Source organism: Chironomus tepperi, unplaced genomic scaffold, assembly GCF_022539635.2.
Source record: "Chironomus tepperi strain 1889 unplaced genomic scaffold, CSIRO-AGI_Ctep_v1 contig_335, whole genome shotgun sequence".
Classification (NCBI taxonomy): domain Eukaryota; kingdom Metazoa; phylum Arthropoda; class Insecta; order Diptera; family Chironomidae; genus Chironomus; species Chironomus tepperi.
This window is the reverse complement of record NW_027226457.1, coordinates 933,760-949,797: the sequence shown is the minus strand read 5'-3', so window position 1 is coordinate 949,797 and position 16,038 is coordinate 933,760. Positions and strand designations below refer to the sequence as shown.

The 16,038-nt window shown below is 31.0% G+C and overlaps 5 protein-coding genes across 5 annotated transcripts; 2 read left to right on the top strand and 3 right to left on the bottom strand.

The window, feature by feature from the left end:
- Positions 1-45: 45 nt before the first annotated feature.
- On the bottom strand, positions 46-7,403 carry Ythdf (YTH domain-containing family protein). Its single transcript, XM_070643877.1, has 6 exons — positions 7,211-7,403; positions 7,084-7,111; positions 3,829-4,912; positions 2,672-3,360; positions 1,566-1,738; positions 46-1,425 (listed from the first exon to the last, which is right to left on the bottom strand). Exons 1-6 carry the CDS (start codon positions 7,220-7,222, stop codon positions 1,369-1,371), a joined length of 2,043 nt encoding a protein of 680 aa, XP_070499978.1. The 5' UTR covers positions 7,223-7,403; the 3' UTR covers positions 46-1,368.
- Positions 7,404-7,491: 88 nt separating this feature from the next.
- On the top strand, positions 7,492-8,561 carry LOC139093396 (18S rRNA (guanine-N(7))-methyltransferase). The gene is made up of 3 exons (XM_070644105.1): positions 7,492-7,596; positions 7,650-7,687; positions 7,748-8,561. The coding sequence occupies exons 1-3, from the start codon at positions 7,558-7,560 to the stop codon at positions 8,496-8,498; spliced, it is 828 nt and encodes a 275-aa protein (XP_070500206.1). The 5' UTR covers positions 7,492-7,557; the 3' UTR covers positions 8,499-8,561.
- Positions 8,562-8,571: 10 nt separating this feature from the next.
- LOC139093398 (dnaJ homolog subfamily B member 9-like) lies at positions 8,572-9,587 on the top strand. Its single transcript, XM_070644107.1, has one exon. The coding sequence runs from the start codon at positions 8,726-8,728 to the stop codon at positions 9,389-9,391; it is 666 nt and encodes a 221-aa protein (XP_070500208.1). The 5' UTR covers positions 8,572-8,725; the 3' UTR covers positions 9,392-9,587.
- On the bottom strand, positions 9,572-10,667 carry Vps37B (vacuolar protein sorting 37B). The gene is made up of 3 exons (XM_070644106.1): positions 10,479-10,667; positions 10,244-10,415; positions 9,572-10,140 (listed from the first exon to the last, which is right to left on the bottom strand). The coding sequence occupies exons 1-3, from the start codon at positions 10,590-10,592 to the stop codon at positions 9,806-9,808; spliced, it is 621 nt and encodes a 206-aa protein (XP_070500207.1). The 5' UTR covers positions 10,593-10,667; the 3' UTR covers positions 9,572-9,805.
- An 87-nt stretch (positions 10,668-10,754) lies between these two features.
- LOC139093477 (alpha-tocopherol transfer protein-like) lies at positions 10,755-15,564 on the bottom strand. Its single transcript, XM_070644209.1, has 4 exons — positions 15,420-15,564; positions 11,931-12,123; positions 11,307-11,813; positions 10,755-11,158 (listed from the first exon to the last, which is right to left on the bottom strand). The coding sequence occupies exons 2-4, from the start codon at positions 12,060-12,062 to the stop codon at positions 10,889-10,891; spliced, it is 909 nt and encodes a 302-aa protein (XP_070500310.1). The 5' UTR covers positions 12,063-12,123; positions 15,420-15,564; the 3' UTR covers positions 10,755-10,888.
- Between the last annotated feature and the right edge of the window lie 474 nt (positions 15,565-16,038).

Genomic DNA, 16,038 nt, shown 5'->3' with positions numbered 1-16,038 from the left:
TTCAATATTCCTGAAATAAAATCAATAAAAACAGCAAAGTGGATCTACTTTTCCATGAAATTAGATATACTTTTATTATCATTATCTTTATCATCTCTTTAATGTAATTTAATTCAGATTTCAGTGTGTATATATGTGTGTATTTATCGGTTGTTTTAGAAAAGAACAAAAGTCTAGTTACAAAGTTTATACCTTGTTTAAATTATGTTATTACATTACTCACACATTCTATGATTCTAACTAGTTACATTAATTGCTTAAAGTTACAAAAGAAAAATATTATAAATGATAATATGTTGTCTACTTCCTCAAAATGTGAATTAATTTCTCAAAAAATGATAAAATCGTGAATTTTGCATTTAAAATGACAAAAAAAAGAGAAGTTGAAGGAAGCAGCTTTAAAGTTAATTTAAGAGCTAAAAAAAATGTTAATTTTTTCCAATTTTCATGGGCAGATTGCAATTAGTGTTGACAAAGCCTTGAATTATTTTATGTCCTGCTATAAAATAAGTAAAATATGAGAAAAAAAATCTAGGAATTAGTCGTCGTGTCTAGTGTCTAAATGATGCAATAGTGGATGAATGTCCTCAACAAAGTAAAAATCACTTTTTATTCACTAAAACACAAATTTTCTTTTATTTTAATTTTCCACGCAATTTTCATTTGTCGATTCTTCTTCTCTTGAGGATTCTTCAGTCACACACGCGAGCAAAATTTCTCAAATAGATTAATTAATTGATGAATGTATGAAGCACAGTTTTTGACACTTAACTCTTTTGTTTCCATTAAATTTTAATATTATTATACTTTAAAAAGTTCCATTTCTCTTAAATGTTCTGCGTTTTATGTTAATTAACTTCACTTATCAATCAGCATTTAATTTCATGTTTCGGGAAAAAACACTGCACTTAAAGTTAAGTTTCTCATTTATTTATTTTTTTCTTTAGACTATAAACATCAAATATATCAAATGTTCCATGTTTAAATGTTCATCATTAGTGTTTAGAAAAATTAATTATTCTTTTTTTTTGGATTTTTTTGAAAGTTTTTTTTTGTTTTTTTTTTTTGAATTAAAGTTTATAGGAGTGCAAAAAAAGTTCCACCGTTTTTTATTTTGTTTCTCTCTGTTCCACTTAAAACTTATTTTAAACTTTTTTTTTGTATTTTTTTAAACTTTTTTGTTGTAATATGTTCATCGAAAAATGTTTGGGCCACTTCAAACTAGCGTTAAATGTTTATATTTTTATTTAATTGTAATGTAAAATTTACTTATTTTTTCATGCAAAGGTTCATGTTTCTCAATTAAGTGCTTAGTTTATTATTTTTTCTATGCAACTTATTTTTTCTTTCAGTTTATTTTCAACACATTTAGTTATTATGATTCATTGAACGAAAACCGCCGCGTCCACGAGATCCACCACGATCCTAAAATACATAATTCATTAAAATTATCTTTCTATAATAATTTGAAAAATTAACGGTCGAAAAATATTCAAAAATTGAGCAAAAAATTTCAAATATTTTTTAACCGTTATTTTTTCAAATATATTTTAACCGTTACTTACCGAGCGATATCCGCCACGATTTCCGAAGTCATCATTTTGTTGATAATCTTTTGATCGATAAATTCCAGGTTGGTCACCGCCATTGCGATCATTTCTATCATTACGAAAATCATTTCTCTTATTATGATAGCTACCACGTCCGTTATTGAATGGTTTAAAATCGTTATTGTAGCCTAGAAAACGTGAATTAAAATTATAAACAAGAATATTCGATTATTTTTGTTTCAGAAATAAAAACTGGGTTAAAGCTGCTTATTTCGTTCATAAATAGATTACGAAGGAATTTCGATCAGAAATACATATTTCCAGACAGAAAATGAGTCATAAATTCATTATGAGATTACAATTATTGTATTAGTTCAATTTATTGGTGATGTTAAGTTCAAAGAAGCTTAGCTCATCAATAAACAATCAGTTATACATCCGATTTGACAAAATAATCCTAATTATGTTGAAACTACATTTCATGACTCTATTCATAATTAAAAACTAGGAATCATAATCATATCTCGTGCTTAACTTAATGACAATTTCTTTGCTTCATAAAATTCGCGTGCATCACACAATCATATGCCGAAACACGAGAATCGTGGAATAGTTTCAATCCTACACGAATTCGACTGAAGTTCTTAAAGTTTTTTAGCGTAGGAAAAATGGATTTACGTATTGCACGTGAATTGTTTCGAGATAAGCATTGAATCAAATAAAAGGATAGAAATTATGTCAAGCATGCAATTTGTGTCAGGAGTTATTGAGGACTCCTTGACATTTTCTTTCTTTGTTGACTTGCTTTGTGAATTTTGATATCAAAACAGTATAAATTCAGAATTAAATGACGGAACAATATAAATGTTTTCAATCGAATTTGTATGTTTTTCGTATTTTGATCGTAAAATTCGTGAAAAATGATTTCGACGCGAAATTTTTACTCAATCCATATTGATGCATAAGCAGAAACTGAAAATTCAACACCAAAGTACTATTCAGCATTAAGCGTTGTAAACATTCTACACATATGCACAAAAATATAATTTAGAAAGTGTTTGTCGACTTACCATAGGTAAAATAGCAATCGACATTTTAATAAAATGTATAAGAAAACTCACCGGAATTGTATTTATTGAAACTGTTTCCGTTATTGAAATTTCCTCGATCAAAACCTCCGCCGTTATTATAGTCGCGATCAAATGATCGACCATTATCATATTGTTGTTGTTGTTGTTGTTGACGCTGATTATTCTCGCGATTATGTGTTGAATGGTGACTTGCTGGCAATGTCATAGGCTTCTGATAGCCACCATCATTTTCATTCTTACGAGTATCTTCTTCTTCTTGACGCTTTTCGTAATGTGTAAAGTCGTCGAAGATTGATGTCGTATGCTTATAACTGTGTATAATCTTCAAAATAGATATTCCATGTGAGTTTGGAACTTCTTGTGTGTCACGTGAATTAGTAACAGGCTTATTCTCGTTATTTTCTAAACGAATATGACGCAATTGTGTATTTGGAACGTCCTTAACATAGACCCATTTAACACGGAAAGATCCCTTCCATTTGTCTTGTGACCAAACGCTTGAATTGGAATTGTAATCGACTGGTGTCATCATCTGTGCAACACCACAGAAATGACCTGAACTGTTGACTGAAAAGAACAAATAAATAACACCATTTTCCTTTTCACGTTCACGGAATGCTTGATCTAAACGTTTGTTTCCATGCTCTGTTGAACACCAAATTTCATATTTAATGCTGCGATGAATATCATCCTCTGAATATGATTTGATTACAAAGAATCTGTAAATAGACAATTAAATTTGTTTACTTTGGGATTATGACGTGATACGTGCATTTTGGCACACTATATAAATCTTTCCTCTTCTTCTTTTCTGACGTGTAACTTGTTTTCATTTCTATCTAGGTATCATCGAATATATAATTAATGAATTGATTGAATAACAGATTTATTCAAAGACTTTGAATTTCAATTAAGAATGATTTGATTTGAGAGGAAGGAAATTTATATTCTTACTAACTGTATTGCGGAATGTTAAGTACACAGATGCTACATATATTCTTCTAGAGCATTCAAGAAGATACTTGATTTTTAAAATCCGTTAGAAATTATTTTTGAAAATTTTCTTCGTTAAAATGTGTCCCGGCTAAATTTGAATTTTGAAAAACCGTTACAAGAGTTTCTTTCTTGTGTAAATTCAAATTTTAAAACTTCGTTAGAACTTAAATTATGAATTGAGCATAACTCACCGTGCATTATCAACCAAGGATAAGTCCAATTCAGAAGGATTATATTGATTCTTGACACGTAATTGATCTAAAACGTTTTCATCAATCTTTTCAACTGAAGAAGCTTTGTTAAAGTCATTTGCTGACGAAGAAGACGACAAAGTTTGTGGTGGTTGCTGATGCTGAGGTGCTGGTGCTTGCATAGAACGAGTTATTGGTGCTTGATCGTATTTTTGTGGTGGTGCTGTTGGCATTTGATGAGGATGCTGATGATAAGGTTTCTGGTAATCATTATAGTTTGAATTGTAGTTGTTATGATTTGGGCCAGAATTCTGATTATATTGACGTCCGTGGTAGTTGCTATTTTGATTATTATTCATCTGATAGCCACGCTGATTGTTATTCTCATACTTATCATATTTATCGTACTTATCGTATTTATCGTACTTATCATATTTATCATATTTATGATTGTTGCTGTTATTATGTTGTAACTGTGACTGAGCTTGTGAATTATGATTATTATTATTAGAATTTTGAGAATTTTGTTGTTGCTGTTGATTTCCTTGTTGATTTTGTTGATCTTTTACTTGCGATTCAGCTTGTCCTGGTGTCGGCCAATTTGGTTCACCGTCAAAATTCGAATTTTGCTTGTCAAGTGACAAATCAACTGGTGGTGCCGTAATAATTGGTGGAGAAGGAGGAACTAAAGGATTATTCTTCGGTGTTTCCCAACCATCATTTAATTCCATACTATGTTTACCAGGAATCATAGGCGGAGGCGGAGCCTTGTTATCTGTATAATTCTTATTAATTCCAGGACCCTTCTTCTTAATAGTTGTGCTTGCATTTATCTGAGGCTTAGCTGGTTGACTTGCAATTGTTGCCCAAGTCATTTTCTTCGGTTCTTTATGTTGTTCAGCATTGTTACCCTTTTGGTTACCAGACGATCCATTGCTATTATCGAAACGCAAGTTTTGCATTCGTTGCTCAATTTTATTACCGCCATCATGTTGTTGATAATCACCTCGATTGCTGTTTTGATTATAATAATCATAAGACTTTCTCACATTTTGTCCACCCCATGAATTATCATTATTGTATCCTAAAATATGAAAAAACAAAACAGAACAGCGAGATAGATTAGTTAATTATACAAAGAAACAGACATTATGCGGAGCCAAAGAAAATCGATTCCATTATCAGTCAACAGGAACGAATAAACTCATGCTGAGTGATTGACCCGAATTTAGACTCTTATTATTTTCGACAGAAGCGAATTCAATTTTAATTTTTTTAATACTGAAAACCTTTCAATTTTCTAAAAATTGCATTTGTAAGGTTTAACATTTTAAATTTTTAATGAACTTTAAAATTCAATTTTAATTTAGCAATTTTTATTTGAGAAATTATTTTTATCCCTTAATCTAAATAGCACAAAAAAATAGAGATAGATATAAGGCACAAGTACGGAAAAATGAAGATGAAATGACTAAAGTTCAATGTTCCCTACACGTAGTGAAATCATTATCGTCATTTATTAAACACAGAATAAAGAGCGTCAAGGCTAATCGAAAAATTCCCTTAAAGTTGCTAAAGAAAGTCATTATTGGAACTTGTTGAATGAAATATCATTAATACACATATCACTCTGCTGTTTGATTTATGGATACCAATAACTCTTTATTTCATTTTACATACAAATTACTTAGAGAATGAAGTTTTTTTGCCTCGAGCGCATTCTTTTCCGATATGGAATCTTGTTCACTTTGACAGATGTTCGTTTAATTGGATTAAAGAAACCTGTCACAATGCCATTTATTTTTATGAAATTTTTCTGCAAATTTAACAGCCGTTTTAAATTTGAATTTCAGAACCATACAAATTTTTGAAAATTCACCACAAACAAAACCGTACAAATGTTTTTAAAAATACCCAATATGACAGTTAATTTAAATTTGTTTGCAGCTCTTAAAAGTGCCGAAAAATCATGAAAATAGCAGCTATCTTTCAAATGTCTATTAAAAAAATTAGTTCAGTTCTGGATATTTTGGCACTTTTCCCAAAGAAAATTCAAACAAACAGAAAATGAACAGCACAGGATTGAATATTCATTTTCATGTCACTGACCTACAGATTTCGTTCAAGAGCGGACAAGTTGATATTAGTGGCATTTAATTACGGTCATTTTCCTTTTGACAAGATCAAGTAAATGACATTGATTGCATGTTTAACACCCAATTTTATACTGTTTATAAGTCAATTAAGCTCATAAGACAAGAGAAATGCGCTCAAGTCATTTATCCATCTCCTATTTGTGTAATATGAGTAGTTAGTAATTTGATTGCAATGATTTGATTCATAGACAAATAATGGAGTGTGTAGAATACAATAATTATTGTTATAAGTATGAAAAAAAGTGAATGAGGTCACTTTATTGTCGCGTTAAAAAAATGTATTTAGGAATTAAAAAATGTGAAAACAAGAAGAATGGAAAAAGCCATGCCATTTGGGAATATGAGATAAGGCACAGTTGCTAATTCTAAACGAGTTACGTTGTTGATTTTTTGGTTCCGCTGGAACTAGAAGAATCGATTTACAGCTAACTTTTTCTCATCAAACAAATGATAAGTCATATTTTCTTTATAATTGAATGCTTCTTTTTCGCATTGTTATAGCAATTAGAAGCAGCAGCAGCGAAAAATAGACGAGAATAAGATCAGAAAAATAATATATTATATTTTTTGTGAGGTAACTGTAAAATCGCTGCTATATGTATTTGTATGAATTTTTCTTTCTGTTGTTCCGTGTTTTCTGACTCAAGTCTCACTATGTTATCATCATTCTTCTTTCTCGTTCATTCTTTTCTTTCGCTTTCTTTCTTTATAGTCGCACCGCATCAAATACGTCTGCGTTCTTTATTACTCTCATTCATTGTTCACTGGATCAATTAAATTCTAACTTTTTATAGACTATTTTAAGGTCATTGCCTTCAGAACTTCCTAAAATGCGATTTATGAATGAAAATTATCATTACAAATGGACGAACTCATCATCCATGACTAATTTCGTCATATTGGAATTAAAAAAAATGCAAACATCCAGCGGAACTAATACAGAAAGAAAAAGCTTCAATAAGAAGCGAAAGTGAGTCACGAAAGGTGCGAATATGATAGAAAAGTATAATGTCTAGTTCCTTTCTTTCATTAATACGAAATTCTGCATTTTCTTGGAATTTTTTCTCAAATTTGTTTGAAAATCTGAATCATTGCCTACCTTGATGATTTCCTTTATTATTCATTCGCTGGAAGGGAATAAAACACAATAACAATTAGAATATTGGATAATTTTCTTTCTTTTCTCTTGAAAATTGTATTAATTATAGCGGAAATAGAAAAAGAACCTCAGCAAACATTAATGCACTTCAATAATCAATTTTTTTAGCTTTTTCTTCTGAATTTCAAATTCACTGCTTTCTTTATAGTCTTTTTTAAGTGTTTATAGTCTTTTCTCACTCAAATATAGTCTATTTAACTTAGTTTTTCACTTTTTTTCTGCCACTAAAACCTTTTCCACAAACAATTGATGAAAACTTGTAGTTGTTTTCAGAATATGCTGCACAAAAATTTAAAATTCAAATGGCCGTAGATTTTGTTTTCGAATTTGCCCAGGAATTTGCCTCAAATTTTAAATTAATTCGCTCGTAAACAAAAACTCGTGTGTTGACAAAAAAATTAATTGAACTGGAGAATGGCGAAGAGACCTGAACATTTGGCACCGCCAGAAATTGTAAGAATACTCAAATTCAATATGTTAACATCAATTAATTCAATTCCTTTCAGTTTTACAACGATGATGAGGCGAAAAAATATTCACAGAAGTAAGTTGTACAAATTCCATCAAAAATAATTAATTTAATGATTTTCCATTTTAATTCTAGCACACGAATTATTGAGATCCAAGAGGAGATGTCTGAAAGAGCTTATGAATTACTACTTCTTCCGGAAGACGAGCCTCAATTGATTCTTGATGTTGGCTGTGGAAGTGGGCTTAGTGGATCTGTTTTAGAAGAAAATGGGCATTATTGGATAGGAATTGATATATCACAGGCAATGTTAGATGTAGCTGTTGATCGTGAAGTTGAAGGAGATTTGATATTAGGAGATATGGGTGAAGGAATGCCTTTTAAAGCTGGTTCTTTTGATGGTGCACTATCAATTTCTGCACTTCAATGGCTTTGCAATGCAGATAAAACACATCATGTCCCACAAAAGCGACTTTATCAGTTTTTTACTACACTATATGCCTGTTTGACACGAAATGCTCGAGCTGTTTTCCAATTCTACCCAGAAAATGCAGAACAAATTGATATGATTACAAGTCAGGCACTGAGGAGCGGTTTTCATGGTGGTGTAGTTGTTGACTATCCAAATTCATCAAAATCAAAGAAATACTATTTAGTATTAATGACTGGAGGTGTTCAACAGCTACCGCCTGGCTTAGGAACTGAGGAAAGTAGCGAACAGATTCCATATTCGAGAAAACGTGAATTAACAAAGAATATTCGTGGTAAAAATCCTAAAAGATCAAAGGATTGGATTATGCACAAAAAGGAAAGAAGACGTCAACAAGGAAATGACACAAGAGCTGATTCAAAGTACACTGGAAGAAAACGCAGTGGAAGATTCTAATAAAATGTATTGAAATTAAGAAATTTAATAAAAATCAGTTATGAAATATTTTTGAAATTTGAATTCGCCGAATTTGCCGAAATTGTATAACTTCTTGTTTATATTTTCACAGTGAATATTTTAATGAAATTCTATAATTTCTACTCATTTTAATTAACTAATGATGTTAAATAGCTAACAAGTGCTAACGAGAGTGTTGTGTATTATAATTATCATCTTTAATTACCATGTATAGACTGACAAGCGAATCGAAAATTCTGACAAACTTAATTTCAAGGAATTTCGTTACTAAGTCAAAGAATTTGTATGACGTCTTAGGAATCACACCGAATGCTACTCAAGCAGACATCAAAGCAGCTTACTATAAACTATCAAAAGCTTATCATCCAGATACAGCAAAAGATAAATCATCCGGTGACAACTTTAGAGCAATTACTGAGGCATATGAAGTTTTAGGAAATTATAGATTAAAGAAGTTATATGACAAAGGCATAATACATACAGCAGGCAAGGATTATGCACATCACTCGAGAGCATCTGAAAGAACTCAACCATATGATGAGTCTGATCACGATGATGATCCTACGACTAAATTTTACAAATCTAGACTGAGACAGCAGCATGCAGGAAGATCAAAGGTTTACGATTTTGATGAATGGACACAATCACATTATGGAGCTACATTCAAAAAACAACAGGAGACAAAAAGAAGGCAGGATTTCAAATATGGAAGAGATTCACGTCATTCAGAGAAAACTGGAAGTAGAAACGCACTTTTTGGACTTTTAGCTGTTATTGTGTGTTTCGTAGTTATAGCTGAATATGTCAGTCACACTCACTTGGATGTTGTAGATCCAGCCTTAGTTAAATCAAAGAAATCTAGTGATAATTGATGAATGTCTCGTTTTGGAGTGACCATGAAATAAATGAATCGCAACGGTTTTTTTGAAGTTTAAATTTTATGATTGACACAATTCGCTGCTAAAATTCAAAATTTTGAAAATTCGTTTCACGATCACTTCATGACGACTTGCTTAATATTCCAATTATGTAAATACAAAAACAAAGTATAATTTATTTTTCTCTCAATCATATAATTTTCTTTATTTTGTTAAAATCATTCGACTTAAAAATTATAGCAAAAAAACTGAAGAAATGGAAATACAAAGTTTCTTAACGATTAGAAAAATCCCAGCGGATAAAATAGTAATATAATTATCATATGCATGTAAACTCTTCTTTAATCTGGCAACATAAACATTCATAATGTTCTCTCTTTCCAATTTCTATTAATAAACGCACAAATTCTAATATGAAGGCCTCATTACGGGCATAGGAAACGCTGGCATACTTGTTGGATATGGAGCAGCGCCATAAAATCCAGTATTAGGTGGTGGGAAATTGCTGTTTGGTGGATTATGATGAGAACCGCGTCTTAATAGCTCTTGCATTTTCTCTGCCTTCAATTTTCTTAAATGCATCTGTGTTCGTGTCACTTTAAATTGATCGAGAAACTCGTCAATTGTTAGTTTACTGTCGAAAAATTCATCGGCGATTTCATCACTTTTCTCTTCTGACTCTGCTGAGCAGGCTTGCAATCTTGCCAATACACTTTCGGGATCTGAAGTATTTGATTTAGATTCTAGAAATAAAGAGATTATTTATAGTAAGCAAGCGATTTTGAGAAGAATGCGCTTAATATATGATAAAAATCAGTTTGTTAAGAATGATTTATGATGACTCACTTAACTGAATTAACTTCGTTTGGACATTTTCACTTAAATTTCTAAATTCCTCTGATAAATCGTTTATCTTAGATCTTAATTCTATTAAATTTGGCTCTTTCTGTAGATTACTTTCGGCTAATGTCCGATTTTCTGTAATAATCACATCCTTTTCATTTTCTAATGGTTTTAGCTAGAAAATAAATAAATTAAAATAATTTACATGAAAAATTCAACAAAGGAAACTTTTTCTTACAATTTGATCAATTCTTTCGTCCAATTTATCATCATCTCCGAATATTTCACGCAATTCATCTGAACTCATGTATGATAATTGCGCGCTTCCATGATTTAAAAACTGTTGATACATTTTTCCTAGTTAAATTAAACTTTTTGTAAATTTTTATTTTCACTTGAAATTTAATTGTAAACTTCCGTGCTGAAATTCTCATGAATCATTCAATTTGCTCTAACCAGGGGCGGAAACTAAGGCGAATTCAAAATAATTTGAAATTCAAATTAAGACACGTGATTAACGGTTTTATTTGCTTTTTATTTCTGAAATAATTTAATCCCATAAATTACAATAACTCCCATTAGTTACAAATAAACCAAAATTAAAAGCGTGTAAAAATGAACATAAGTCTCATGTGCAATAACTTAAATCTAATCAATGGAAATATTCTTAAGGTTCCTTTCATTCTCAATGAGTAGCTCCTTATCTAAAGACGTTTTATCACAGTTATCGAGCAGTAAGTTAGCTTGCTTCTCCTCAGCCAAAAAGTATGGTCTAAGTCTCATGAATTCTTTACAATGTTTCTCATGTAACTCCTTTATGGATGGATTATCTCCGCCGAAATCACTTGGAAGTGATGACTTTGGGACATGTTCTTTGTAGAATTTTTCCAAATCAATGCCAGAGGAATGTAAATGCAGCTGGAAGGAAATTACATGTTTTACATATAAGATTGTTTAATCGTCAATATGATAAGAGGCATATAATTAGTTTTGCACAATAATGATGATGCTCACTAACGAATAGCCTCTAATTGGAGTTACAACTTAATGATAATAATCAACTTACATTCTTCAATATTTCAGCTTTCATGAAAGGCTTTATCAGTGTTAAAATCTTATCGAAAAAGTAGACAACATTGAAAACATGAATTGCACGAAGTTTGCCAGGAATGCCTTCTTGTAAATATTGGAAGAATTTTCGTATGGACGAGACATTTACTCTCGTCAAGTGCATCAAACCGACACCTTTCATATCAAACAGAAATATTGCACCATCATGTGGACCATTCTTCTGAAGGGCTGAGTCAATTGTCATAAAGAATGTTTTTATTGCCTCATCGAAAACGTAGTCAGAAGCACGCGAACTTGATAGTCGATGAAATACAACGACATCGCCCGTAGGAGTGTTTGGAAGATAAAAGTAATCTTGATTTGCTAAGCACTGCTGAATTTTCGGATGAGATGGATCTCGAAGTTTGAAGTGCTCAACATTTTTCTGTTTCAAGGTATAGTAAAGCTTGCATACTTTGGCACCTTCTTCCACCCCTCCACATGAGTCTAGAAACAATAAGAGCTAGCAAAATTGATCAGTAATTAATTGAAACTACAAATTCTAAGCTGTTTAAGCATATTTTGGATAGAAACCTTTGAACCTTTGTCCGAATATCCAATTCATCTTGTACATAATTACCTGTTTGTCAGTTATACACTTCGGTACATGTGGATATTCACTGACAAGATTTCTTATAGCATCAACATCTGTTTGTGTATGCCCCTGCCTCTTTAATGCTTCAGGATAGTCGTATTCTAAATCAATATTCATATTTTTAATTTATTTCTATAGTTTGTGCTTCAATTCACGTTGCTACTGTGTTGTCGCTTAACTGGAATGAAATAATGACGAAAATGAAAATAATTAATTAGTATTCAAAGATACGCGGTAAGTTAATTTCATATGTCGAAATTGTTTATTTTGACCTTCGAGAGTGAGGATCTCTCGATTATTATAAATTTATGAAAGCACAAGAAAAGTTGTCTTGATGTCTACACACTGTGCGAAGAAAGAAAGTCAAGCGAGTGTGATTGTTGACTCGAAAGATATTGTTAATAGGATTTATTGAGTCAGACGGATTTTTGCAGATTTTTTCTGAATCATATTTTGGGGCTGGAAACATTTTGTTTCATAAAATACCACAAGAGGTGGACTTGAAGGTTCCTTAGTACCGAGATTCAGATATTTAATACTTTAGTCTTATTCCACAAGATGTAAAGTAAATAATGATATAATTGTATATTTTCCTGAATAACACAACGTGTCCGATAGGGCAGAATCATATCAACGAAGTAACCCTAACGGAACCGTGTTTACTACGATAAATCCTGTTCGTCGCTTTGTACTACTCGGGTCCATTTACTTTTTGTTAACATTTAAAATTATCCTTTTGTTGTAAATTAAGCCACATTTCGTATAACATATCCGTTTTGTCTGCGAGTATGTCCATAACAGCCGCAATGCAAAGAAAAAATATGCATAGCGAAGAATGGACGAGAAGAAAAAGAGTCAGTGTGACATTGAACTTGATTCCGATTTCTTGTTTCATTTTTCTTCTTTTCAATGTTTACATTTGTTAAATGCTTCAACGGAAAGCAAAAGTACATTTGCTTGTAATAGCGGATTTATTTCCATATTAGTTACGTAACTTAATGTTTTAGATATATCGGAATCTTGTCGACCTTTACTTTTTTTTTGCAGAATATGCAAATTTTCTAACTTCAATCACAATTTTATTAAAATTTTAATTATTCCATGAATTATGACTTGAAAGAATGTGACAGTAAGGAAATAAGATCTAATCTGCCTGATCAAATTCCGATAATATAAAATGTGTGCAAAGCTGTTGTTATTATTCGATTAATTTTAATGATCAATATGCGTTTTACATTACAATGTATAGAAGATTATTACTGATTTAATTCTAAGTTCCAAACTATTTTATTAAGTTCGATGTTTTGTCAATTTATTTATATTAGTCAACTAAGTTTATAGACTCAACAACGCTCTTAAACTCCATCATTAATTAAAATGACATCAGCAAACATAAATTTTAATTTCTCTTGCTAACGTCTTCAGCAACTCTTACTTTTATGCAAAATCCAAACCAAAAGGAACCAAACCTTTTTGTTTGCAAAGATGACATAAATCACAAAAAGTAGAAAGTAAATTTCTCGAAGTACGCATTTATAATTTCGTTATTTACCATAGCCATTTTCATGTATCTCACATTTTTTGGACAAAGAGGAAGTAACATCATCTGTGTAATAAAAATTTACCATAAAGTGCCGAAGAAATGAGTCTTTTGCCGAACATTTTCATAATCAATGATTGACAGTTCTCGATAGCTTTGGCTAGTTCCTAACACTTTTGAGAAATATTTACTTAAAGATTTAAGTGCCTTCATTCATCATATGATTATTCACAGTAAATTTTGTTTTTGACGTCAGAAATAATCTCTTGAGATTTTAAAGGTATTGTGCATCATAAGTACATTATTCACAAAAGTCAATGAATTTATTCCAGACTATTTAATAATAAAGAAGAAATAACTTGCAGTTTCTATTAATATAAACAGCTGTGATCAAGTCATGCAAGCTGAGTACACGATCATGATTGTCCTCCTTTACTCATCTTGCATTATTTATCTCATTTTAAATGCTTAGTCTATAGAACGGATGAATGTGCTTCGATGAAACGAAAAATCAGCAAGTAAGCAAGTTTAAAAAATAAATATAAAATTTATAAATGCATAAAGCGATCGTTGTGGAAACATAAGGCAAATGGTATTGCATGATATGTTTGCAATGACCCAATAAAGTCCGTATTTGTTTATCGTTTACATATAGAACTGTTGCGCAAATTCAGCTTAACAGCAAATATGTAATGAAAATGAATTTTTAGCACCTACTTAATGTAATATTTGAGTCTAGAATTGGAAAAATGCTTGAAATGTTCTTGGAATTTCAATCGATGGAATTTACATTTGTTCCTATATGACTAAAGATCTTTAATTAAGCAATTAAACTAGAATTAAGCTTCATTCGTCACAAAATTATATTTCAAATCGGCCAGTAATCCTTTCAGATTTTAGATATTTTCAATTTAATAATACTTTGTTTCATGTGACACTGCCATGTCTAGTCATCATCTAAGATATGATACGAATAAATTGCAATTGCGGCACTCATTCCCTATACTCAGTACTCTAATTAGCTGTAGCAAACTAAAAAACCATTTGATCGTGATTAACACCAATTAACAATATGATACATCTGATTGCACCAATAATTGTAAAACTTTTGGAAAATTCCCATAATATCACACGTAAATTCCATTGTTGACTTTTATTGGAAGCCGATCACTCATTGCTGCCTTCGGGGCAAAAAATTTGCATATCAGAATAAAATAATAATGAGCTTTAAGCACTGTTTGACATCAGCAAATAATTTACATAGTTAAACAAATTGGTCCTCCTTAACAATCACGTCCACAAATATTGTTGTTCTTAATTATTGCTCATACCTTAAGAACTTTAAAACTATTCTTGGTCTCACAATAGCGCGAACATTCTACCTGGCGTGATTCTTTGTTTTTTTGTTGTAATTAATGCCTAATTGGCACAAATTGTTTGATTGTAGAGACAAGTGAAAAATTGACATGCGTTGCAAAATAATTAGTAATTCCATAAAATTTGCTGACCCCAAGGGGTCCTCTTTGTAATGCAATAAGTTCGAACTATTAAAATTGGAAATTTATTCAACTTTTATATTACAAGGCGACGTTGATGGACTTTAGTCGACAAGTATTTAGAACAACATGCCTTGTCCTCTTAATGCCACATACTTAGAAGATTTAATTCTTTTCAATTCATGAATTATTCATTTTTGCCGAATAAAATGTTAAAATGTTAAAACTTCAAAATGTTAAAATGTTAAAACTTTAAAATGTTAAAATGTTAAAATTTTATTTTTTGGATGTCTGACGTCACAGTTTTTGAAATATTTAATACAGGTATCTCAACATATTTTGTCAATTCAGGTGATCTTAATGCCACATTAGAATAACTCATTTTTAATTTGAACTAAATTTTCAAAAAACATTTGTGCCTGCACATTGAATATTTACATTTTTCTTCTTTTTCCGAATCCTATTTATAATTTGCACTTAGAATTCTTCTCTATTCACTCTTATTGTTGCTTTAGTTGCTATTAATTAAATCCGATCTTTATGCCGTGAGTGTTTCGAAACAACTGAATGAGACTTGAAGCCAATAATAAATTTTTATTATTTTTTGTTTCGCTTCTCATTTCACACTCGAGTCAACGATATCGTCTCTTACTTAGTACAAATAGAATATGTATGTACTTACGATCGTACGTATGCTTTACTACAATTTGATATAATGTTGGTGTTGAGTTTGTCGTTAAGTCAGACTTGTTTGATGGAAATGTTAAAGGAGTAGATGTAAGATTCTGCTATTATTTGTCTATAACAAGGATGTATTTCAGGTAGAGGTGGTTTAGGGGTCATCCCATCCCCCCTCCCTTCAAATTTGGAAAAAATTCTAAATCTTGCTCTCTTGGATATGATGACATAACTGGAATGATGCTTATTGTATAAATAAATAACATGTCATTAAATGCGCTTGATTCAATTAGCACAGCTATTAGCAACCCATTTACTTGTTTTCACACTAACGCTAATATTCATTTTATGATTGCATTGACTACGGTCAAGTTTAAAT